Source organism: Solea solea, chromosome 9, assembly GCF_958295425.1.
Source record: "Solea solea chromosome 9, fSolSol10.1, whole genome shotgun sequence".
NCBI lineage: Eukaryota > Metazoa > Chordata > Actinopteri > Pleuronectiformes > Soleidae > Solea > Solea solea.
Window position 1 is genome coordinate 7187579 of NC_081142.1, and position 26255 is coordinate 7213833.

General features: G+C 39.8%; 3 protein-coding genes across 6 annotated transcripts in view; 2 read left to right on the forward strand and 1 right to left on the reverse strand.

The window, feature by feature from the left end:
• Positions 1 to 3738: 3738 nt before the first annotated feature.
• dcun1d4 (DCN1, defective in cullin neddylation 1, domain containing 4 (S. cerevisiae)) lies at positions 3739 to 10483 on the reverse strand. Of its 3 annotated transcripts, none has more exons than XM_058639310.1 (11): positions 10363 to 10483; positions 9007 to 9077; positions 8350 to 8389; positions 8121 to 8208; positions 7881 to 7969; positions 7669 to 7739; positions 7389 to 7480; positions 7168 to 7276; positions 6634 to 6738; positions 6060 to 6162; positions 3739 to 5953 (listed from the first exon to the last, which is right to left on the reverse strand). In XM_058639310.1, exons 1-11 carry the CDS (start codon positions 10460 to 10462, stop codon positions 5898 to 5900), a joined length of 924 nt encoding a protein of 307 aa, XP_058495293.1. In that variant the 5' UTR covers positions 10463 to 10483; the 3' UTR covers positions 3739 to 5897. The 3 variants fall into 3 exon arrangements, with proteins under 3 accessions (XP_058495293.1, XP_058495295.1, XP_058495294.1); XM_058639312.1 differs by lacking the exon at positions 10363 to 10483 and adding an exon at positions 10012 to 10356; XM_058639311.1 differs by lacking the exon at positions 10363 to 10483 and adding an exon at positions 9367 to 10356.
• Positions 10484 to 13088: 2605 nt separating this feature from the next.
• Positions 13089 to 15937, forward strand: ociad2 (OCIA domain containing 2). The gene is made up of 7 exons (XM_058637558.1): positions 13089 to 13289; positions 13425 to 13509; positions 14829 to 14882; positions 14995 to 15042; positions 15144 to 15282; positions 15498 to 15572; positions 15738 to 15937. The coding sequence occupies exons 1-6, from the start codon at positions 13194 to 13196 to the stop codon at positions 15568 to 15570; spliced, it is 495 nt and encodes a 164-aa protein (XP_058493541.1). The 5' UTR covers positions 13089 to 13193; the 3' UTR covers positions 15571 to 15572; positions 15738 to 15937.
• A 1235-nt stretch (positions 15938 to 17172) lies between these two features.
• Positions 17173 to 26255, forward strand: part of fryl (furry homolog, like) — a 60564-nt gene continuing 51481 nt past the window's right edge. For both annotated transcript variants that reach the window (XM_058639008.1, XM_058639007.1), the window contains exons 1-2: positions 17173 to 17331; positions 22096 to 22165. The gene's annotated coding sequence lies outside the window, so the exon portion shown is untranslated. The remainder of the gene's footprint in view (positions 17332 to 22095; positions 22166 to 26255) is intronic.

The window sequence follows — 26255 nt, forward strand, 5'->3', positions numbered from 1 at the left end:
CGTCTGGATATTAAGAGACGTCAGGATATTGAAGCACCATCAGTACAGTCTGATTCATCATTTAGCAGTGACAGTGAGGATGAACCAACATATCACAAGGTGATACAAAGTGAGGTAAACACCACAAGACTTCCATTGCAAAACCCTCAAACTTCAAGTTATGATCTTCATGGGAGTTGGCCTGCCTTGAATCTTGTAAATATTCCACCCATTAAGAGACGTCTGGATATTAAGAGACATCAGGATATTGAAGCACCATCAGTACAGTCTGATTCATCATTTAGCAGTGACAGTGAGGATGAACCAACATATCACAACGTGATACCGCCGCGTGAGGTAAACACCACAAGACTTCCATTGCAAAACTCTCAAACTTCAAGTCATGATCTTCATGGGAGTTGGCCTGCCTTGAATCTTGTAAATATTCCACCCATTAAGAGACGTCTGGATATAAAGAGACGTCAGGATACTGAAGCACCATCAGTACAGTCTGATTCATCATTTAGCAGTGACAGTGAGGATGAACCAACATATCACAATGTGATACCGCGTGAAGTAAGCACCACAAGACTTTCATTGCAAAACCCTCAAACTTCAAGTCATGATCTTCACGGGAGTTGGCCTGCCTTGAATCTTGTAAATATTCCACCCATTAAGAGACGTCTGGATATAAAGAGACGTCAGGATACTGAAGCACCATCAGTACAGTCTGATTCATCATTTAGCAGTGACAGTGAGGATGAACCAACATATCACAGAGTGAGACCAAGTGAGGTAAACACCACACATCTTCCTTTACAAAAATCTCGAACTTCAAGTCATGATCTTAATGGGAGTTGGCCTGCCCTGGATCTTGAAAATATTCCTCACATCAAGAGACGTCTAGATATCAAAGCTTCATCCCCAGACTCTGATTCATCTTCTAGCAGTGAAAGTGAGGATGAAATGACACATAACAATGAGAGGCCATGGAAGGAGGCTCAGATACAGAACCATGAGAAAGATGATTTGGGAATTTCAAAGCTTACATCCCAAAAATCTGAAACAATAAGTCATGATCCTGAAACATTGAGGTCCACTGTGAATCTTGGCAACATTACTCGTATAAAGAGGCGTCTGGCCATCAATCCCCCTTCACTACCTCTGGAATCATTAAGTGATGAGAGCACAAATATTACAGTGGAAGGAAAGCCAACACAACCCAACAAAAGTACTAATTCTTACTCATCAAGCAGCTCTTACTCATCTTTCAGTAATGACATGAGTGACAGTCGTACTACAGACCCTCTTGACAAAAATTATTTGGGGATTACAAATCATCAAACAGGGACACTATTGCCAGATTTAAATAAAAGTGTCTCCCCTGTCACAGACTTTCCAAGTTCTCCAAAATCCTCAGTGCCAGTGTCAAACATTTTTCCCAATCCAAAGCCATTTCAAGGTATCAAATTGGAAAAGTACACTATTGTTACAGATGACTCAGGGTCTACACCAATAAATGACAACGACAGTACAACACCAAATATAAACCCAGAACTTCAGTCACGATGGGCCACCATGAATCTTGGTGTCTCCCGCTTTAGGAAACGTCTTGAAATCACATCACAATCTCGTTCATCACCAAATCTGACAACACCACCTTCTCCTGGCACCCTGTCTTCTCCCGACAGTGAAAGTGGGACTGGAAATAAAAGCAGCAGAACAAGACTGAACAGAACGAGTGATAGAATGCAGGGAATCATACCCAAAGATTCATTGCTGATCCTGGATAGAGATAAAGATAACTCCAGCAACTTAGCAGAAGTTAATGAGGGTCTGAGAAAAACCTCCAGCTTCCATTTAACTGAAGAAAAGTCAAACCCAGATACTCTTTTGACGGGATATACTATGTCACATATTAGGACGTACTTGGTCAGTGAAAAGGCTCCTGCTACAGCACCATTACAGGGTCTGTCTGATTCTTCATCCAGCAGTGAGAATGGAGGTGTATCCACAGAGTTTGCAGGTAACAGACAGAATGGGACATCTCAGTCCAAGTATCACACCCATGCTGTCAATCACAGAAGGGATGAATCACACAGCAGAGTAGAGATCAAAAGCCAAACAGCAAGTTTGAGAGAAGAGTCTGACTCAATGTTGCCTAATCTGAGTCTCACCAATATCCCTCGTGTCAAAAGGGCTTTGAATATCCAAGCTCCATCACCAAGACAATCCTCCGATAAAAGCGTCAGTGAGGATAAAACGACTGACTTCAGCACCTCTCATCTAAATCTTGGAGTCCCACGCATTAAGAGGCGTCTGGATATCAAGGCACCTTCACCACAGGCAAATAATTCCTCATCTGCCAGTGAGAGTGAACATGAGGTCACGAGATACACTGCAAAAGAAAGCAAATATTCATCAAATATGTCAGGAATTACAGATGATTACTCTCAAATCACTTATAAACGTTCAATTATGAAAGGTTTGTTGCCACTTAGTAATTCTTTTTCAGCCAGTGGCAGAAGTCAAACTATAGATGATGCTAACATAAAGACACAAGATCTTCCTGATAGAGTGAGTGACAGACCTGCATCTTTTTCCCCATGGAGAGTCCACAGTGTGAGCTCTGATGATGTGTATCGGAAACAGACAGAGACATCCAGAGGCACCACAGACATGGACCTGCCATCTGAGATAAGCCAGCCTGTTATCAGCCGTCACTTTTCCACCTCAATAACAAGTAGGCATCTAGATGTAGACTTACCTTCTCCACAAGATGCTCCACCTGCAGTGCCAGAATGTTCCCCACCTGACTCCCCCGATTTCTCCAGAGGTAAAAGTGACGATGAAATAAGACTAGACAGAGGGAGAACCGATATGACGCTATTGAATACATACTCATATCCTATTTCCACGAGATTTGGCGAGGTGGACAACACAGCAGCAAGTAGCACAATGGCTGTATCTGAAAATAAGAGAGAGAAGAGAGGCCTGACTGCTTTAAAAGTCATGTCAACAGAGAGACTTAAGTGGGACATACAAGAAGAAGATTTAGATACTATTTAGATCATCTCAACATGTGGCCACAAAATGACACCACTTTACATTTACCATTTATTTACCAGTTTGAGAGAACATTAAAGCCCAGGCCAGACAAACAATGTGTCCTTCCTTTACTTAAACAGATGAAAGAATAGTTGCAGATATACTTCAAGTTATTCCCTGCTACAGAAGGCATGATGTTAAGAGAAATTGAGGTGCCACAGGTCCATCTATTCTAGCAACACGGTCACCGGTTGTCGCCATTGAGCAGTAAGACTCAAGAGAGGAAATGAAGCAGAGCTATTCTCAAATATAGAGCACTGAATTGTCTGTGACTCGCCACAGAACGTAGTACTCCATTTCAAGTCCCCAAGTATAAACGTCTGTGCTGTTTAATACAAATTATAACAGCATTCCAAACTCAACACTGGCCATAAAAAATTAAATCTGAAATTAAATGTAAATACAAAGAAATGTGTGAAGTTGTAGAGCACAGGAGAGCTTACAATGCTCTTTTTGTTATTTCTGTGAATCTTTTTTTTGTCTTATCTTATCTTATTTTGTAATGACAATCTATATAGTCCTAATGCTTTACCACATCTGATCATAGCAATGTTTTGATTTGTTTACAAAGGTAAATTAATATGACAACAGTTTGTCAGTGTGATGGGACTCCATGTGACAAATTAACTAATGAGCCCAAACATAAGCCAATAAGTTAATAAACCAATTTATTTATGTATATAGACATAGGTTATAATGAAAACAGACATAGACACTTACATTGTTTTACATACATATATACAGTAGGGACAAGGCTGTTCATCCTCCTGCACAGTCATGGGAAAAAACTCTAAACACTGATCTCTACTCAGTATTTGGAGAGCAATTCAGCAATTACCTTGATTTTACACTGTATGCTGATGGATTGTAATGACAATAAAGGCTGTCATGGTTTCAGTTATAGTGGATTTCATTGCCACGGGAGCTGATGTATATAATCTTTACAACAGATTTCAAAGTATATGTGAGTGTATTGTAAAAGTGTGGTGCAAAAGTTGCAAAACATGTTATGTACTGTTAATAAATAACATTAGATCCTGTATACTGGCTGCAGCTACCTAAAGCTTTACAGCACACATGAAGATTCAGAGTATGGAGGAGAATGCAGGAGGGAACTCCTCTTCCACCATGAGGTTACAGGTGTGTTCCAGGTCTCAACAGACACGATCATGTTGTTCATCAGAATTAAGGTGGCATGACCGTGACTATCAAAATAAGCACAAAACATTTGCACAAATTTCTGTACAAAACAAAAATGCATCTGAAAAATGTTTTCAAAAAATTTCATCCATTCACAAAAGGCTCTGTTGGAGCATGCATGCAAATATTAAATCTTCTGACGAGTCAGCATCACACAACAGCCAGAGACAAAACTTTATACAAGTGTTACAAGAACATTATACTAGGCAAAAGAAGAGCATAGCATCATCACGCAGCTCCAAACTGTCAGTGTCCATTGTTTTGATTAGATTCTACGGATGGTACAAAGCAATGCTTTCAGCGAACCTACTGTTCTAATCAAGCCTAAAGGACCTCATCCTGAGAGGGTCACTGGTCTTCCACTGTATTCATATTAACACTGTCAGTGTTGGGAGAGATGCTTACCAGTAAGAGGAACCTGAAACTATCAGTGGACTAAGGAAGACAAAACAGATATCACATAAAGACGTAATGGACAACAACTATATCTATGTCAACTTATAACACAGCCCAAACAGTCTGAATTAATCCTGAATAATCCCTGACCACTCAGTGTGTTTGTGTGTGCATGAGCATGTGTGTATGTGTTTGTGTACATATGAGTGCTGTGTCTTCATGTGTCTTCACATGTGTATATAATGTACTTTTGGGTTTGTTGGTACTTGTGTGGGACACACAAAGTGACTTCCTTGATTTGAGGCACAATAATACTCTTACCTACACAACGTAGATACATAAATTGGTCATGAGACCAATAATTGTTAATCAGAGCACGAGTGGCTCACCGCTGTACTGTTATAAGAGTAAGTAAGCAGCAACGCTGTTGTTTGGTTTTAAGAGGTCTGAAGCCTTCGCAGTGGGTTAGCAACCTGTTAGCATTAGCTGAAGCAAAACAGCAGGAGGGATCAGAAACTTGGGGGTGGGGGCTTGGGGTCACTGGCAAAAACTCAATAGTAAACAGCACAGGCATCAGAAACTTGTACTCAGCCATTTGACACAGTGTGCTTCTTGAAGAACTCCTATCAAACCCACACATATGACAAACAATAGTTAGTGCCATCTGTCCAGAAAAGCTCAACTTCAAGTTCATTGCACAGATACAGAAGAATGAAGTGTGCCTGGGTCAAAGTGACCCTGTTTAAGACTCAGACACGATGCATGAATGGTCACTTGTGTTGGTTGCTCTGTGCTGCAGACAAAATGTGAGGATTCTCCCACACTATACCATTTTGCTTCCATCGTCCATGTATGATACAAAGTTATCCTAACACAGACAACAACATGACATGTCACAGTGAGAGAGAGGGAGAGAGTGAGAGAGAGAGAGCAATGCCAGTAAGGGATTGCTGCAAGCTTGCCCACGATGCAACTTCAGTAGGAAACCGAGCTCCACAATGACAGCCCTTCACATCTGCAATCTGGGCAGCATGCACCCAGACTGCAAACCACCCATCCCCCTCCTTGCCCACCCATAGCCCAAATCCCTCCTTCTCTTTGGAAGCAACCACTGTCGATGCTTTACCATTTGTGTATCGTTTACTTATTGGTTGTTGATTCTCGTGGTCGTCGTCACAGTTGTATCGTTTTGCTTTTTTCATTTTGCTCTGCAGCTATGCCATTTGTCTTTCCTTGTACCATTCCACAAACTCGTCCAACAAAACAGGCCCTGATAAAAAAATAAATGTATAAAACAGAGATCACAATTATTAAGAAAACCATACGTACATAAGATTTGTTGTCAAATGTGTCCATGTGGGTGCGTGTTCACTTACAGGCACCATCCTCATCATAGTTACTGAGGTCCAAGTTGATTGTCCTGCTAAACTCTAAAACATTGCACCACTGGTCTTTGTTGATGACTTTGTACTTGGATTGCTGGAAGAAAAAATACCTGATCATTAACAAACAAACACCTTTGTGGCAGTGGGGTGTGGTTAGAGCGGCGCCTGCTGGAGGAGAGGGAGGAGTGGCTCAGCTGGTGATCATACAGCTGGACAGAATCAGGTAATCAGTCAGCTATATAAGCACACTTGTAACCTGGTTCTGGTCTCTTGCAGGAGGCTGGGTCCAGAAGGAGGGAGCAGGCGCGAAAAAGAGCGATGGCAACGACGACGACAGTGAGACAGTGCGTTTTTGTTAAGTTATTTTTGGTGGACTCTTTCTGTTGAATACAAATAAAGGATTATTTTCCACCGCAACGCACTCTTCTTCCTTCCTCGGAACAAGCGGTGAGTGGTGAAGCTCACAACCTTTAACTAACAACACCTGTCTGTTTTTAAGCCTTCAGTCCAAACTGAAACAACGAAATTCCAGGGGCAAACTGGACTTTCTAAATGTGACCCTTACCTCTAGAAATTGATTAAAGACGGGAAACAGGGGCCATGTCTTTCCCAGAAGAAGCCCCAACATACATTTGGCTGTATTCAAGTCCAAACTCCTCTGATCCTTTTCCTGTCCAATTGACACAAACAAGACTAAATTAAATCAATGCAAAATATCAACAACAGTTTAAACTTTGCATGCTTGGCACCTCATCAATGCGATCCCCTAAATTGATTCTTTAATTCACTGCTGTTGCTCTTTTATAATAACAATACAACATTGTTATCACAGCCACTGCATTGTGTCATTTGATTCACTCTGTCAGGGTGACTTGCTTTTATTTAAAATCATGCACTTGTATAAAGTCAGACTATGATATTTGCCCTTACCAAAATGTCCAGTTAGTTCTCTATTCCAGCTTGAAAAGACTAAATGAATTTAATCCGGTGTAACAACCATCTCCTACAGAGTTTTTACTCCTTAACTGAACTGCATTGGATTTGTTTTAGCGATGCATGCATAAGCTTGACTTTCGAAAAGAGGTTTTGCTAGACTCACCCGAGCAAAATCAAAGGCATATCTATAAATGGGCTTAAAACTGGTGCTGTCGTTAAGGACAGATCTCAGGTAATCCAGCGAATTCCTCAGCCTCTCTGTTGAGTCGCATCTGAAAACAGCAGCAGAGGGAATGTCTACATTTCACTACAGGCTCTACCTGAAACAAAAGCAAAGCATCAATCAATTGTGAATAAAGGACAAAAAGTAAACAAGTGACATACTGCAAAGAGCCCATGCCTCTCAGCCATTCTTGGAGAGTGAAATATCCCATACTCTGGGCATCCAGCTTCCAGGCAAGAACCAGCATCACCACCTGAACACACACAAATGTCCAAGTCACCTAAGCCAAAAGGCTTTTTCAAAATAACTTGCTATCCACAAAGCTAAAAATAACAGTGAGAAAAGAGCAACCACACAAAGCCAATACTGATGAAACCAAAAACTATGACTTGTCAAGAATCCAAAAAGCCCCACCCCCCCACAAAAGAAAAAGGTAGTTACATTCTCTGGCTCTACTCCGATGTCCTCACAGAACTTCTCCATGCCCTCTGGACCCACCACATCATCACAGCCTATTTCAGACAGACAAGTGTGAAGCCACATATAGCATCAATTTCACATGTGAACCTAAAAACCAACAGTGTTGGTCAGTGGCTAAAAACAAATAAACCAATGTTTAATGTGCGCAGTTCCTTAAAAACCTAACGCCTCACCTGCATATTCATAAAACCACTCCAAGCATCTTTTACTTGAAAATGTCTCCTCCTCACGAATCTGCGATGATTCATGTTTTCTGAAAACACTGAAATGATGATCAGACAGTTTGAGTCTTTTGCTCTGCTCTAATACTGCACATTAGAGAATTTTAAACGCTCCACCATGACAGAAGCAAACAATATTGTTGGGGCTGCAGCTACAGATGTGGGTTTCTGATCAAATGATTGAGGTCACACCTGTCCTGGCGACTTTTCTTGGCTGACATGTCATCTCCAGCAGAGGGTCTCCTCTTTTTCCTAGGAGGCATGGCTCTGGAGCAACAAGCTGGGGAAGGAAGTGAGAGGCAGAATTAAAGGCAGCAATAAAAGATTGTGGTGGTAATGATGATGCATGCTTTCTCTCAGCTGACATTTACTTTAGTCGGCGTTAACTGTTAAAATACACAGAGCCTGCATGTCATCTCACCTGAGGAGTGGTTTTCCTGCCCGACGTCTTCTGTCAGGTTCTGTCAAAACATAAGGGAAAAACAGCGCATGCCAGCCACAGAAAACACTTTATGAGCGACACCAGTTCCAGTGCTCATTCACACAAGCCAGTCAAAAAGCTGCAGGTCAACACATTTAAGCATGTAGACGTGGTCAGGAGAACCTGCTGAAGTTAAAACTGAGCATCAGAGGGGGAGAATTAGGGTGATTTAAGTGAATGTAGCAGGGTTATTGGTGCAAGATTGGCTGGTCTGAATATTTTCCAACACTACTGATGCTGCTTGGATTTTACCATCGTCAGAAAATGGCCTGAGAAAAGGGACAACATCAGTCAGTGGCAGTTCTTTGGGTGAAATGCCTTGTTGACAGAGGTAAATGATAGCAAGGAACAACTAATCAAACTTTTTCTCGTTGAGACCCATTGTCTCATTCACAAGACAGATCTGTTTTGCATCATGTTCATTATGTTCATGCCTACTTCTGCTACTATAACCGTGTTATGCAGAGGACCAACTCTGAATGCTCCACACTTGAAGCAGATGGGCTGTGTCCTGTGTACCTAATAAAGTGACAGGTATATGTATAGACACTGAGCGGTCACACAAACACTACATATAAGCTGCTAATGTGTACTTACCAGCCTGTGCAACGTGTGGTGGATCTTATGGATGCTGGCCAGTGTAGTCAGGTGGGAATTCAGCTGAAAATCTGGTTCCACAAAGAATAAAGCTGACATCAGATTTCAAAACGCATAACCTACTAATGTTGAACCAAACATGCAACCATTCCGTGTACAAGGAGGTGACTTGTGCATAGCACCAGACAAAAACCCGTGGTTTAAATTAGTCTTTCATCTTAAACCCGTGTTGCCTCAACCCTGTCGTCTGGTTTCTACATGAACATTTCACGGAGGGCTGAAAAAAACACCTCAAACGAATAAGGAGTGACTCCCTGGATCCGACATGCAAACTCGAAAATGTTCGATCACGAATGCTACCTTGTTGGTAAATGTCATTGGTGCATTGTCGTTCATAAGCTGTCATCAACAAACACCGACGCTTTTCATGTATTCCAAGAGGCCAAAGTCAAAAGCAGGCAAACCAACACAGTCGCGAGCAGATAGCACTAGCAGCATACCTAAAATAGCGGTGCAGACGAGCAACTTGCACAGAGTTTACAAAGTATCTGGAGAGCAGTGGGCGCATGGGTGTTGTAGTCCATTTCCCCTACAGAGGCAGTTGAAAAGTCAACACTGGCCGAGACACTGAACTACAACTCCCACGCCTCGGCAAAACAAGTATTTCTTTTAGAACCCTATACCCCCAACATTTAGCCAATCTGGTTGAATGCATTAACGTTGTTTTTAAAAGAATTCAACTTCACATGCCTGCTGGCACACACAAACTGCGCAGACGTTTCGCAGCAGCTCGTGTAGGTGCCGCAGAGCAGCTCGGCGCTGCTGCAGCGGGCAACGAAAGATGTTTTACACAACTGCGTCACAATTTTCATTCTCTCCAATAGTCTGCAGTTGACCAGAAAATTGCCAGAATAACAGCTGAATTGCACTGACGCAGAGTTTGACACGACACGCGTGGTGGACCCACAGTAATGAGGGATATCACGACAACAACGCTGCGATTACCATCAAAAATCCTTCCCCGATTTGCCTAACGTTGGCGACATTCAGCTGATCACGGCTAATTCTACGCAAAAAATAACTTCAGGATGACAGCCGTGGCACGAGCAACAACCAGCACGTCCAAAACAGCTGAAATGACACCAGTTATCCCTCCTTTGTTGTCGCCCAGGACAGCACAGACAAATACAAAGAAACTAGCAAATAGCACGCAATTCATGCGTCCCCATCAGTGCCTGCACAAGCACGGGCTTAAAGTAGATTTCAGCTTTTGTCAGTTTCTCTCCGACATCATCCGCAGGCTCCGTAAAGGATGGTTTAAAGGTGAGGAGAAGCCGCTACGGCGTAACTACTTACTTGCCGCATCAGAGTGCATTTTTATGAAACACACAACTGTCTGTGGGAAGTCCGCAGACCGGCCAATAGGCGGACCTTGTGCACGCAAGCCACGCCCCATTGTGGTGATTGAAAGCGAACATGTTTGGCCTCTGACTTTGCTCGCTGGTGATTGGCTATTTGAGGTGTCATGGCACAAGAAGGCGGGGAGAAAAATAGACCCCGCCTATGCACTAATAGGATTGGTTGTTGATCCCAAACAGGCCGCTCTATCGCTGCAAGTGATTGGTTCAGGAATTATTATCAGTATGTCAATCATCAGAATTTCCTCGTGCAAGACTGAAGCCGGCCCACGATGGAATGTGATTGGTTAGTTTAGTGATAAGTTGACTCCCTGCCAGTGTACGTGTGTGTACGTAGCTGCGGGAATGGGTTCGTTTGATTGTTAAGTGAAGTTTAGTGACGGTGCTTCATACATTTTGGTCTCATATGGCGATGGTACGAGAATATACCCCACTACGACGCATCACCGACTGCCATCTGTGACACCCCGCGTGGTCACTGGTGTGGAGGTCGGTCGGTTGGCGTCACTTTCAGCAACAAGCTCAGCAACCACCATTAGTCATGTGACTGGAAGTCCTACGTAGTCAACAAAACGAAGGTACACAATCAAATCCAGCTACATTGCGTTAATTCAAGTTGTTTTTTTGTGTATCACAAGTAATATTAACGGCCCAGTGTGTTACTTTTATTAACAGAGGGTTTATTAACAGATTGTTAACAGGGAATAATATATTTGTATCCTAATTTTCAATTTGCAGGAACTGCTAATAAAGTGCCAATTTAAATTTTAGCTTTGACTCTGGGGAGCCTATATTAGAGGTGAATAATCACAATGAGTCAGGATTTACCAGCCCTTTTGTTAAACATATCTGTCACATATTTGTGTAAGTGAGATCTGCTGTATGTGCATTATTTGACTGGCTTCCTTAACTATTTGGGATTTTTTTTATTTTGTAGCAAAAAATACCTGCCATACAAAGAGGTCAAACAAAAGGTTAAATATGAGTCAATAATTATTAGTAAAGCTATTAATCAAAGTCCTTTCACCATTAAAGAAAATGAAGTCTCTTCAGGGGCTTTTTCCTGATATCCGAAGTGTTGAGGTCATTACTCATAAGGGTCAAAGACTCTTGACAAAGCACTTGGTTGCTTTGTCATTGTGTTCCTGTTGGGTTTCTCTATAATAATTGAAAAGTCATGTTATAAATCGGCCCTATTCAGATAAAGTTGAACGGAACTGAACTGTATAACTGCTTAAAGATTAAGAATAAAGAATAAAGCCACACACAGTAATAACCCAACTTTTCCAGGGAGTGCTGTGCCGTTCACCCTATGTCAGCTGGGATTGGCATGGCTTTATGACCTCACAAATGGAGTAATTAAAGTATTTTTTTCCTTTCATTATTTTATACATGTACATTTTTTTATTGAATTGTTTTTTGGGGGGGGTTGTACATGTTTCCATATTTTCTGTACCTAATAGTCTGTTTTAGTGTTGTTTATATTCTCTGTTTATATCAAAAGGCTCAAAAGCCTTACAGTGTTGTACATGAGAAGTTGGCTGATCAATCAATTAATCATAATAATAATAATTAATGATAAAAAAAATCAGAAACAGAAAAACAGTCATTGAGAAATGCTGACTCATTCATGTGTCATTTATTTGACCTTGAGTGAATGGTGAGTGAATTAGCTTGTAAAATAGTGTTGGATATTGGTGTGAATTTGCAGCATAAATTGACTTGTAGCCAAATTAATTTTCCAACCATTTTAAAAAATGTGACATTGCCTTTAGTGTAGAGCTGGGTAAACTATCTGCCGAATGGTCTAAAATGTCTCCTTCTTATCATAATTTCCTCTGTAATACACAGTGGCAGTAAAGTAAAGATTTATTGTGAGGGCTTTAAAAATGGTTTAACTATAAACTAAAGTATAAACTTTGAACTATCAATTTTCATAGATCACACTTACTCAGTTTACTCATACAATGTTAGTAATTAGTATAGGGTACCTGGAGAAGAACAGAAATGTTACACAGCACAAATTATTGTACTGTTTTTAAGAATTATTAAGTAGAAAACAGCATATTTGTTCTCCTATACAACACTGTGGTCACACAAATCTCATCCAATAATTTCATCCCATAGTTTTTTGTCCTGAAAAGCGTTATAGTTGCATAAGGCTTATACAGAGGGGCCAGAGAATAAGGTTAATTTCCTTTATTAATTATGATCAGTTATGTATTAGTTCTACTTGGTTGCAATCAACCAAAGGCGACTTTTATTCACTGTACAGGTTACTTATTTGAAAATAGTTTGATAAGCAGGGTGAAACCGATGGTTGAGCTGACCTTTAACTACCATCAAATAATCAATTGTTACAACAAATAAAGGTGTGTCATACAAGGTATTGTAGGTGTACAGAGGTGAGTCCACACTGGAGGACACAAGAGTACTAGAGGACTTATTGTTAAAACTGTTTGTGCTTCATGGAGAAACAAACTATTCTTCTAAACATGGCTAAACATGTTATTTTCTGCTCATTGCTGCCCAACTCACTTATCACAGTGCCACTTATTTGTTTGATGGTGAAACAGCCCTTTGTGGACAGAGCCTCCACTATCTTTTTCATTCAAATGTTTGTTTTTTTTAAAGAAGGGTGGAGTTTAAGAGAGGCCGAGGGAGGAGCAATTACAGCTAGTCAGACTCAAAGAGAGGGGAAGTACTTGGCTGAGCATATTATCGTTGCACAGTACACAGTTAGAAGCGAGCACTCTGAACCTCTACATCATGAGTTCTGAAACAAGTGGACAAACTACAGAAGGGAAAACGGAGGAAGCAGTACCTGTTGGTACTAAACCCTCTGCAGTAAAGGGGGAGTGGAAGGTAAGAGATAACAAATGATTTCTACAGGGAGATGAACAGAGCAGGCCTAATATGAAACCTTTTTTTCTTTTCTTAGTATGAACCATGTGAGTAACGGTATACTGAAATATGTGTCTCACCCTGTCTGTCCTACAGTGTCCTTCAAAGGATGGTCACATTCACAGAGAAGATGTTAGAAAGGTCTGGAAAGAATGCCAAGAGGAAAGCTTCTGGTACAGAGGTATTTCCACTTCCGATATCTACAGACACAAACATACCTTTTAATATTCTACATCTGACTAAATAGCAACTTGGAAAGCCCCCAAATCTGTCAAATGACCAAAGGTCACAACACAACAAAGGAGACCACGCAACATGGCTGGATATTCTTCCACATGTTGTAAGAGACCATTGAGGGGGGCAGGGCTCATTTATCAACAATCCATTCACTTGTGACCTTGTGTTTACATTCTTCAATGGGGAAGTCACTCCATGGCATATAACTTAAGCTACTATTCAGACCTATACTATGTTTATTTTCACAAAATCGCTTGTATTAAATTAATCGGTTTGGAATCTTGAGGGTGTGGAGCTACGGAGGGAGTGTCCTAAAGTCACTGAAAAACCAGATACTCTAAACGACTGCTTCAACATAAAACAAGAGATTTGAGGATTAGCCTGTCATGCACACCCACACAGCTCTGAAGTCACTGACAGACGAGATACCGAAAGGTGAAGCGACTCCACAAAGTGAAAAATGTGCACTTAACTCAATGTTGATCTCTGTCCTTTTCACTCACCGTCAGCTACGCAGCTGTTCCATGTATTCTTTGATCACGCACTACAACTGTCAATAGCGAGAAATCAGTCCCATTTTTTCCCATGACCTATGATGAATTGTTGAGTTTTGCCATAAAACAGGTAAAGGTTCAGTCAGATTAAACTCTACTAATACATGAGAGTACATTAATGTGTCTTTTCAGGGAAGAATTGTGTTTTTAATCAGTTGTAAATTAATACAATTGAACCAAAGTGGTTCATAAGGTTGTGACAATAAATAAGCTTAAAAAATATTCAACTTGGCTAAATAATTGGAAATGATGTACAAATCCTACCCAGGAAATATAACCCTATTTGACTGGATGGTGGTGCTATTATTAAGTCCCAAAGCTTCAATTTTTCAGTCCAGTTGGCAGGAAATGTATCAAAAATGTTTATCGATTAGTTTGCCCTGGAAATTAGGAAAGAGATGGCATGATTTTAACCCAAACCATGATCCTTTCTCAAACCAAACCAGGCACTTCTTAAAGTTACAAGCCTTATGGCACAAAATTGCAACTGTAAGCTAGCTATGTTCACCATAAGGGATTTTGTGCTATTTTAATTAAAAATAAAAAAATCAATAAATCTTGTCATTAACTCTAAACCTTTATGGGTGGTGTAATGAATCACACTTAATTCTGAATATTGTACATTACAACTCCAGATGTTTTGTCGTTGCATGTCATCGATCAGCATCAGCTGCCTTTTTTTTTTACTTTGTTTCATTTCTGTATTTAGCTCTCCCGCTCTCTCTGGGCAGCATGGCTGTCACTGGCGGTCTGATCTACAACGGTAAAGCACACATTTTTATGCTCCTTTACTTCATTATTTAATGACGCCTTACAGAAACAGCACTTGTTGACAACACTTGATACCATTTGGTTTCTGTTTTATTTCCATGCAGGTGTTTGGAAGCAATCCAAGCGACTTGGTCCCTTTCCAAAACTAGCAGGTGAGTATGACACAGTAGACTGAATTTCACTGTTTCACTAACAGTCTTTTAACATGGCCTTTAACAATTATTTGTCTTTAACTATCAATCATCTGTTTCAGTTGCTGGGATCCTTGGTTTTGCAGTGGGTAAAGCCTCTTACATGAGTACTTGTCGAAGCAAGTTTCAGACACTTGGGATTGAAGGACCTGGATTTGGACCTTGGTCTAAAGGAGGTCCTAAATTTGGCCATGGACCCAGGTGGGAAAACACTGAATCTGTAGATTTTAATATCATATTGTCAAGACAGAAGTTTGTGATGCTGTGTCAGAATAATCACAATTAATAATACATTGTGTATATACAAAGCAGTTCAGAATAACTTCTACTCTATTTGGTGTTTGCTTCAGATATAGAGGAGTGCTAAATATTCTTACTACTTATGTGTGTCACTGACCAGAATGTTATTCCAACAGAAAGTGCCACCATGTGTGTGAAGAATGCAAGAAAGGGGTCCCAGCTGCACCTACAGAGGAAACCAAAAGCTAGAGGTAAATGACTCATGTGATGTTGTGGAAACATAAGACTGCTGTGAAGCATTCACAAATGTATTTGTATATAGTCTAGAATGCTGGTATTAATGTTCTGTTTAGTTTTGTGCACCGACACTGAAATAAACCAAATGCTCTGTTGATATTTTCTATTTTATTTTTCAGACTCTTGGGAACCGTTGGTCACTGATTGTTAGCTTTATCGCACTTTGTTTTCCTATACTGCATCCAGTTTGTCATAAATCTGTTTTCATATGCTCTGACATTCTTTAACTCATATTCATGTCAAACCATGCACAACCGGCCACTAGGGGAAGCTGTGCTCCTTTCAGTGATGCATACACAGAATAAAAGCTACTTCACTATGTTCTGTTTCCACTTTTTTTCCCCATTCAAAACCGTATTGTGAAAGCACAGCACAGAAGCTCAGCCTTCTATAATGAGTTTAAAACGTTTTTGGTTCATAATCTAAAAACAAAAACATTTAATATCACAGTAGAGTATTTTTTACAAGAGTAATATTTTTGCATATCAGCTCAGGCAATCTGTTAATGTGAACCTTTTAAATTCTGCCTAAAGCTTTTATTGTCTATTGATGTTTAAAATAAAAAAAAAAATCCTGATTAAGATATGCTCAGTGTACCTTGTTACTGAACAGTTGATCCTGCCTAAAAATAACTTCATTTTATTCATTATATTATTTTAGCCCATCTACTCCATTTTACCTGTTGAAGTAGAACAAAGACAACAAATAAAGCACAGTTTTACATAGGCCAAAATATGATTCCAGCTTCTACCTTGTGATTAAAAGGTTGTTTATATTTGACAAAATTAGTCCACGTCCATGTAAAACCTGTAAATACCCAATATAACAAATAAAACAAATAAAATGCAGTTGTCCACTTGCCAGAAAGTGATTGCACCCCCCACCTTGTGACTCAAATACTGTTTATGTGTGGAAATGGTGTGACAGACTATAGGTATGGCGAATTGCAGATTTGTAGATATATCCGTAATTCAGTTTTCACTAGTCAACATGACGTCACTTCTGCCATTTATTTGTACGTTATCTAGATACCTGTAATTCCAGGTTCATATATCTACAACGTCATTATGACTAGTCACAATTAAAGTTCGAGATATCTGCAACTTCATTCTGACTATCTGAAACTTGATTATCTAAAGAGGACAATGTAGAAATCTTCAATTGAGGATAATTAAAGATATCTGGAACTTGGACTATGACTAGTCATAATGACGTTGTAGATATCCGAAACCGGAATTAGATGTTTGCTATTCCGTAAAAAGACATATACACATGAATGACAAAATAGTTTGAATCTTACTAGTAAAAACTGAATTACAGATATATGAAACTGTAGTACGACGTTGCGATTTGCCAGTGTCATATGTACGTCGCTTATAAAAGCGAACCTTTGTGAATGTCACCCCGGACGTCATCCAATCAACAGGTCGTTTTCTCGGGATTGCCACGTATCTGGCGAAACAGAAATCCGTATTACGTGTGGGCGTTACACCACACAAGCCAATCACAGAGAAGAAGGCGGGACTAACAGGCTGCCGTCTGCTCTGACAGTGGAGCTCTCTCCCAAAGCTGAAAGAGACAGAAAAAAAATCACACCACTACGTAAATCCTTCCAATGGAGGAGGGCCAGGACGGTGAAGCTTGTTCGGCAATGAAAAAAACCCTCTGCAAGCTAGCAACCCTGCTCAAGTAAAGGGAGAGGAAACAAAAGTTGTGAGTAACATCGTCTTAACGAGTAATGAAGTAAACGAGGACGCGGCGGTCGCTAACTAATGTAATTAACGGCGGCTTACGTCAAGTTCCATGATTAACTTTGTCGCTGAGGTTAACGTTAGCTTTCCAACTGTGGTACCCAAAAATTGGCTGCCGTAGCATGCTAAACAAGGAGTTTGGCTCCTGGACTGCTGTGAGTTCATCGACTGTAGCTGCCTTGTTAAACTTAAGTCCGAAGAACAGTTCATTGTTTCCTGTGCTGTGTTTACCTCAGTCAGGTAGCTAGCTTGGCTGTTGACATTGCTACCATACTAGCGTGTTTAATGTGAACCCATAGTTGACAATTGCCTGATAAACTACATCCAAGTTGCTGCTGCTAGCTAGCATGCTGCTCAACATTAGCAGGTTGCCCAGTGCACTATCAACACCAGGTTAGTTGCTGAGTAAAAGCTACAATGTGTGTTAGCCGTTTTCAACCTAGTTAGGTCTCTTTTTGGTAACAGTTGCGTGTGTGTGTAGTTTAAAACAACTCGTGTCACACATGAATTAATAACGACATTATGTAGAAATGTCAACCGCAGCATTTAAATGGCCACACTCCCAGTGTTAACCCACTAAACACAGGCTTTATTTAATGTACCAGATTTGTCTTGAAGATAATTGATGTGGAATTGCCTTATTTGCTGACGTCTAAAAGATTAAAAAACATGTGTGACAGTGAGTGAACTGTCAGTTTTGCTACTAACATCCCTTCAAAAGCACCCCATTCTCCCCATTCCTCAGTGCAACAGACTCACAGGGAAGCGTTTGTTCATTTGTGGTAGAAAGAGGCACTTGAACAGACAGAGGAATCTGGTCAGTCTGCTGTAAGGCTGGAGGTGGAGATGGCCAAACTGTAGATGAAAGCACAGTAAGAAGAAAAGTCAGTTCACTTGGGTCCTCATGGGTGGACTATGCTAATGAGAACTTTGTGCACATATGCATGAATCACTGATTATTACAGTAACTACATGTGAATTGTTGGAGTGCACAGAAATATTGATACAATAAAATAATTTTTAATGACCTGATGTCGTACTGATTGTGTAAGTGCTCTATTGAAATAGAAATATTCTTGACAGTGGTTTTGTGCCCCCAAACGGTAGTTGGCACCAGGCTATGTGCTGTTTGACTCCCTGCCTCCCTGATTATTGCAGTAGAGACTGTCTCCTCAGCTCATGTGTTGATTTAATTGTATTCACCACCACAATATCAACACTGGTTCTAATGGTTGAAATCTAAGTTACAGCTGCATGAGTAGTGCTTTGAATAGCCCAGCTCCTACTGATTCCTCGCATCATTACAGTGAAACAGACACACACACACCCCAGCACACATGCTGACACATCTGTGCAGTCAGACTTGTCTAAAACCTATTTTTGGTCTTGTGAACAGACAGAATGTCTGTTTAGGGATGGACATTCCAAGTAAAAATGCTGTTCTGAATGGGCAATTTATTTGCAAGACCTTACATTATTGTAAGAAGTCCGGCATATTGTACCATGGGTCTTTGCCACTGACTCATCTCTCGTCCCTGCTGGGATAAGCCTCTAATGGCGGTACAGATGTGTAGTCTCTCGTAGATATTGAAATTAGAGGAATCCTCGTAGGTTGCACGTATCTATTTATATGTGATTATCTAGGGCATTATACCAGTGAATTAGTGTGTTTGATTTGATCCAGTAAGACATTCATGTCATTGAAAGGTATGGGGATAAAAAAAGTTCTGTAAAATGCCCCCTCAGTGGCCCCTCACTAAGCTGCCTTCCTGCCAGGATTAATTGTCAACTCAGCATTTCAGTCATTATGTAATGCAGAAATAACAAATCAGTTTCTCAATTTTTAATTCATATAATAATCCTTTAAATCAAAAATTATATTCTGGGCGATTTTGTGGTGTTTGGTGCTGCATCAGTGATCAGTCGCTATAAAGTTTTTGGGTGCTGGCTGCTTGCATAGAAGCCGCTTTCTCCTCAACATCACCTTATTTTGTTATTTAAAGTTTATTTTCCTATTCTTAGCCTATACTTTGGTTCTAATGTGCATCATATTGTCATCTGGTGAAAGCAAACATTATGTGTTGGCTTGGCTTGTTGATCTTCAGCACCTGCTTTTATGGCCCTTGACCTTTTAAACAGTTCACCTGGTTCCTCATGGGCAGCTTCCATGTTCTAATAGTCTTCTCCACAACTTGCAGGGTGTCTTAGTGACATGTCATGTATTTGGCAAGATTACCGAATATTTCCTTTACAATACCTAGGCTGATCAGCTGAATATGGAAGTGCTTGCTTCCATATTTGCACATGGCTAAATTATTAACTGGACACTTAAACAAACAAGACACTTGGCCCTGCTGTGCAAATTAAATATTGTCCCTGAGTGAGCAGCTTCTATGAATGCTGGCAACCATATTGTAGTCCACTGAGCATTGTACCCAACCCAAATTGTACTTTGATTGTTATCAAATTGTTATCAGATTTTTTTGTGTCTCTCTGTGTTAATATTTTTACCAATGTTTGTTGTACATTGTTTTGGAAAATTGTAGTTTGTTGCCATCTTCTTTAATATCACTGACAAAAGTATCCCCTTTTTCCAGTCCAGCACAGCATAAAGCACAACATAACTTACTTTCACTTACATGGGTTCTATTTTATTGATTGTACTGAAAGACTTGGTGTAATGTCATACACAATAAGGACCAAGTCTAGCTAGAAATAACCTATAATTGAGCCCTGCTGAGGAAGATTATCCTTGGCTTTTGGAGACAGGGTTTGGAGCATAATTGATGTTTGGGTCTGCCTTTGCCAAAGAAACCACCCTGCCTTTGCCCTCATGAGGGCCTCGGCTGAGTTGCTAAGTGTTTCTGACATATTTGGATCCAGTGATGGTACATCAAAGCCTCATATTTTCTAGCTATACGTGTCACCCGGAGAAAGATAAGGATAAAAGGCATATCTGTTGAAACATGCCAAAAGGTGTTTGTTTAAATCTACTTCCTTTTTTAGTTGGAAGAAGCCAACTAAATGTTTCCACTCAAAAGGTAGTGATTACAACAGTCCAGGCCTGTCATTTAGTGTTGGATGGAGCCACATATGCTCTCCCCCTTTGTCCAATTTACTGTAGTATGCTGCCTATTTCCGAATAAAACTAACTAGCCCAAATTCTTCAAGACAAGTACTGTGAATAAATAAATAAGATATTCTTGAGTTTGTTTTCTAAATTTTGATGATGGTTGTGCAGTTGTTTTGCAAAATTCTGACTGAAAGGACAACTGTACCAAAATGTAGTTGCCTATTTGAAGTTGATATGTGACAGAAAGATGGAGGAAACGACAGCAAAGTGAGACTGGTAAATATTGTCTTTGTACGGGTTATTCTTAATTACCTGGATGGACTATTAACCTCCTCCTATCAGCATCCATGTTGTGTGCTGGACTGTAGGGTAACTTAATAAAGATATTAGGATTAGGAAAGTTAACCATTGATCAGGTCAGCTTCATGGAGCTTTAGCTCTTCTCACATGTTCCACTCAAACCAGTGCACTGTACATGGTTTAGAGTTATTATGCTAACACAAAAATGTAAATATGTTGATATGAGATGTTTTAGCGCTACCACAGAAATGCATTTGTTTAAATATAGAGCTTTGTCTGTGGTTGTGTCTGCTACAGCTTTCAGGATGTGCACAGGGCTTGGCTTACCCTTTTTTCTGTGGTCACAGTTTTTGTTTTTTGGAGTTGCTGAGCTGGAGCAGGAAGTCAGATATTTTATTCACAGGTCTGTCAGTGTGACAAGTGAGTGACTGCATCTGAGAATTTTCTTCTGTTTTGCTGTTTTTGGTGGGTGGGATAGGGTAGGTGTAAAAGTGTTAAACTATGACATGGGTTTTGGGCTGTCAAGGTTTTTGCTGGTTTGCAAGGTTTTGTTTAGACTTGATGTGTTTGCTGTCCTGTTCTCACCATCACAGTGTTAGAGTGGTGGTTCTCACACTTCAGCTTCTCTGTCTGGCTGCTCTGTGACTCAGTGGCTTCTTCTTCCTTCCTTTCTTACCTCAGTTTGATAGTGATAACAAGCCTCTTTTCTTCTGTACTTACTCTTTTCATTCATGTCAAGCTAATGTTGGTGCTCAATAAGATGTTCATCACCAACACATGTGTTTACCGGATAGTTAAAGGAGCCTATTATGATAATAAACTGGTTGGAGAGTACAGTTTTGGAAGGCTCTAGTTGCTTATGTAACTGCCTCTCGGATGTTGTGGGTAATCTTCAGATTATTACTCAGCTCAGGGGGAGGTTTTAATCCAGTCCCAGTACAGAGCAAGTCGGGCTAAAGCTAACAGTAGATAGACCCATCGCTTTGCTGTCACCAAGACCAAACTGTCAAATAGCACTAGGCCTTCAGAGCTGTGGCTGTTGTCTAGTGTTGGCAAAGTAATATATATGTATATGTATATGTGTGTATGTGTATGTGTGTATATATATATATATATATATATATATATATATATATGTATGTATGTATGTATGTATGTATGTATGTATGTATTACACAAATACATATGTATGTATTTGTGCATATATATGTACTGTATATGTATATATATTTATTACAGTATAGTTTGGTGAAAGAACGATATTTCTTACTGAATAGTACTGTTTTTTGTACCCTATTTGTGTCTGTCTTCTTGTCAGTTGTTGAGGCCTGACATCCGTGTTCTCTGTTTCAGATTCCTGTTCAGTGAAATTGTGGACCTTCCTTTCTTTTAACATTTCCGACCCCTGCTCTATGGCCTTAAGGTAAGCCACACATGGGCTAAGTGTGTTGTGCACCAATGTTTTACAGAAACAGCGAGCTAAGTAGTGTGGGAATGAACATGGTGTTGGATTAATCTCTTTGTTTTGCTGCACTCTGAAAGAAGAAAAGCTACGTTTTCAGTTGCTGCTTATGCTGCAGTTATAGGATATAGATTTCCCACTCTTATGCACTCTGATGTTAAACATTGTCTAATTTTCTAAAAACCTTCAGGTATGACTTAAATTGTATATTTAGCAGACACAATTTGGTATAGGTTTTTCATCTCGGTGAGGCAGAAGCTGCTGGTTTTGCAGAGTAAAACATTGAATGGGTTAATACAGTAATTCACTACTTTCATTTTTTATTTAAGCAAACAAAGGCACAAAGAATCCCTTTATTACATGAAAATAGGATGAACTCATGAAATTAGCTGTTGCACAAACATTTTGTTGTTCACATCATTCACAGTGTAAGAGAAGAAAATAACCTTTAAATTAACACACTGTTAAACACTCACAGTAGTATCACTAGGTCTTTGCTCAGGTCATTGTTGCTTGTCGAGGTCTATGTAAAAGTTGAGAAGCTGTATTATGCAGGTTTTTTACCAATTGCTGCGGAGCATATTATTTCTGCCTCTGGGTGGTGAGTGTGATCTCAGAATGGTAATTGATGCAGGGTCTGGCCGGGTCACATTCTTCAACAGTGACAACCAACTTCTCTGTGGCTGCCTCACAACTGTCTGTCAGGACTTGGCAGAACTGGCCTGATCTCTTTTTGTGTCTTAACATCTGTGGTAGCGTGTTATGTTGTTGTTTGCAGATGAATGAACCTTTGTTATGTTCTTATGAAGGATGAAGTCTGCACCAACAGGAGTTATTTTTTTGCTACTGATCTATTTGAGACACCTGTTTTCTGTTTTCATCATCTTTTCAATCTGGATGTTTGAATCATAAAACTGTAGGCTGGCTGTTAAGTTAAAACAGAATGAATACAGATGCAGTAGCAACTGGTGTGAGACAAGCAATTAGTGTTTTGAACATTGCAACATTAGGCTGCGAAAAGAAGATGCTATATATTATGGGTGCTAACTGAGAGCAATATGTGTGACCACACATTTTACTGTATTTGTCAGACAGTGTTTTTTTTCTTGCACATTACATACATACTTGCACAAGTATGTAAACCTTCCGATTAGTAGTGACATGTTGCATTGCAAATGAGTAAGTGTTTTTGCTTGCATGTTAAGATCTGGACTAATATATGCATGTCTCATTCAGTGTGTTTGTTAAGCTGCTCAGTATTGTAGAATTTGGGTTAAATATTAGAACAGTGTATATATGTAGCTAGTGTTAACTGTTTCACTGGCTTACAGGATTGCAGTCTTGATATTTTATTGGCTGGTTACACCATTAGGGGGCAGTGCAACATTGTTTTGATCACTGTGGACCTGGGAATGTTTGCTGACATCCAGTGGTTGAGCAGCACTTCAGATGTATGCTAACCCAAAGCTGTGAGACTGACTGCAAGTGGTAACCGTTTACTTTCCAGCCCCCCAGCTGGTTGCAGAACAGACTCTGTCTTCTGGGCCCCAGCCCACTAGTTTTCCTGTTTTCTCCTGCTTGAAAGCAGAACAAGGCAGATGCGGGTGGGACCCAGAATGGCATAGGAACGCTGCACATTGTTCCCAGAGCTTCCTCTTCCACATTCCTGGGTTGATAGGGATCTGGGCCTCCTGTGCAGGGGTATTGTTCTAACTTAACAGCAGCACAGACCTGGCCCCAGCAAACCACAGCTGCCTGCACTGACCATTGTGGTGCATAGACTGAGTAAAGGCTTTATTTGCCTCATCAGTTATCCATCTCTCTGGTTTATTTAGAGATTCTACTGGTTGTGCTGCCTCAGCCTCTGTATCCTTGCCTTTTAACAAATATCCCACCTTACTAGTTAAAAAGCATATTGCTATCTCTTCTATCTTTTTTTACATTATTATTTCTTTACATGCTGGACAATCATTAATTATGATGATCTGTTTGTGACACATGATTTGTCCTCAGTGAAAAAGACAACATTACAGGTCTATTGCTTTCAAAGTTGAATGGACTGTTGCTTTTCTAAATGCCGTGTGCTTGTTTGCTCTTTTAAAGTTGTAAAATGGTGATTTAACAGTACAGTAAATAAATGAATGCATTCTGATGAAGAAAAATGTTTATTGAATTCGTTTTTATTTAAAAAGTCACTGATTTTGACAAATGGAGTGATTTCATAGTTCAGGTTTCTGCACGTGTTTGTGATCCATGCAGACTCGGGCTGTAAAACGCTTTCTGGTGGTTCGCCATTAATTCTTGCTGAGCATTTTCCTTTTCACTCAGCAATTTGGGGCTTGTCAGTAGATTTCAGCTATTTGTTTTGTGTGGCTTGGCATGTTGTCTGCCAACTGTCCTCTAGAGGGCAGAGTTCAGGGAAAGCATTGACCCTGCTGTAATAATTTAATTCTTCCACCTAGCCTGCTTGCTGCATAAGTATAATACAAAAGAAAAGTGAGAAATGAATATCTAACTGTGAAGACTGAGTTTATCACGTTCAGAAATTACACAGAAACTGAACTATTTTTACTTCCCCTGACATGGTTTATATAGTGAAACAATTACATCATCTCAATGACATTTTCACATGCTGCAGTAGAGGGTGTAAGCACTTCCTTAATACATTTCTGACCACACTTACTGGTCTTACTCACAGTGCATTTTTGCAGTAGTTTCTTACATTTTTTCTCGGACCAGAAAAGTTTACTTGAGCCTCAGAAAGTAACAAATTATAGCTATCTGGAGTCATATTAAATTGTGCTTTGAATATAATTACTACCTACTTCTTACTGTGTGTTAGTATGATTTATTTAATTATTGTTCTGCTCAGTGAAGTTTGTAACAAATCATAATATTATTACTTTTTCTTTTCAAAACCTGACTGTGACATGCATCAAATTGTCTTTGTCTTTATATCATTTTGCTTTTTTAACTTTTTATAAGTCTGTCTTTATGATTAAACTCTGCTTTGCACTGCAAGGTGTATATCTATATTATACTTGTTTTAGAACCATGTGTTGCAAAATGGCAAAAATAAACCAGAAACAATCAAGTGCTTTTATTGCAAGTACATTTACTCTACATTTACCTCTGATCTCATCTGTCACACCTTGTGAAAATGAAATAATTTTAAGTTTAACTTTGCTCAATCAATTCAAAATTCAATCAAAAAGTGTGTATGTTAACTGTGCTGAAGTGTTAGGGCACCATCAGCTTTGTTGTTTTTACTAGGGCAGCACAATATATTGCTTGTTTTATTTTAAATCGATGTTTGTTTTTAACATCTTCCTCCATCATTTCTCTTTTCCCCTTTCTTCCTGCCCATTTCAGTGTCTTGTGTGTGAGTGCAGACACAAACACACACACGTAGTGGGGAGAAAGTAAACTTTGGCGAACAATGAGTTAACTGCTTCTCAAAACATAAAAACCAGGCTGAAATATCAGTGCATGTGAACACACTGTTACTCGTCCTCCAACTGGGTTACACAGCTGTGCTTCAGCAGAAAATTCCTCAATTTTTAATCTAGTTCATTTTTTCAGTTTTTGTTCTATTTAATTTATCTGAATCTTACTGTTTTTTGTATATCAACAATAACAAAACCAACGCTTTTGTTTGTGTCTCTTAATGTATTGCCAGTTATCTCGTCATCGCAATATTCAGCAACGTTATTGTATTATTTCCTAATGTCATGCAACCCTAGTTTTTATGGCTGTCAAATTTTGTGATCATTGGCATTTGGATTAGAATGATGTGACTGAAAGTTGGTTTTATATATTGGCAAGCTTTCAATGACTACGTGGCATAATGGACCATTCTCATAGCAGATATTTCACAACATGAAATCATTGAGCAAGCACAGGTATTACGAACAATATAGATTAGGTTCCACTTCAGGATTTAGAGAGCCAGGTATGTGCTATTGTTTAAGTGTGTAAGGGTAGGTCACATAAAAATACTTGACGCCCTAACCTTGTCCTAATAGCAGCATTTAAGTAACATTGCGGCACT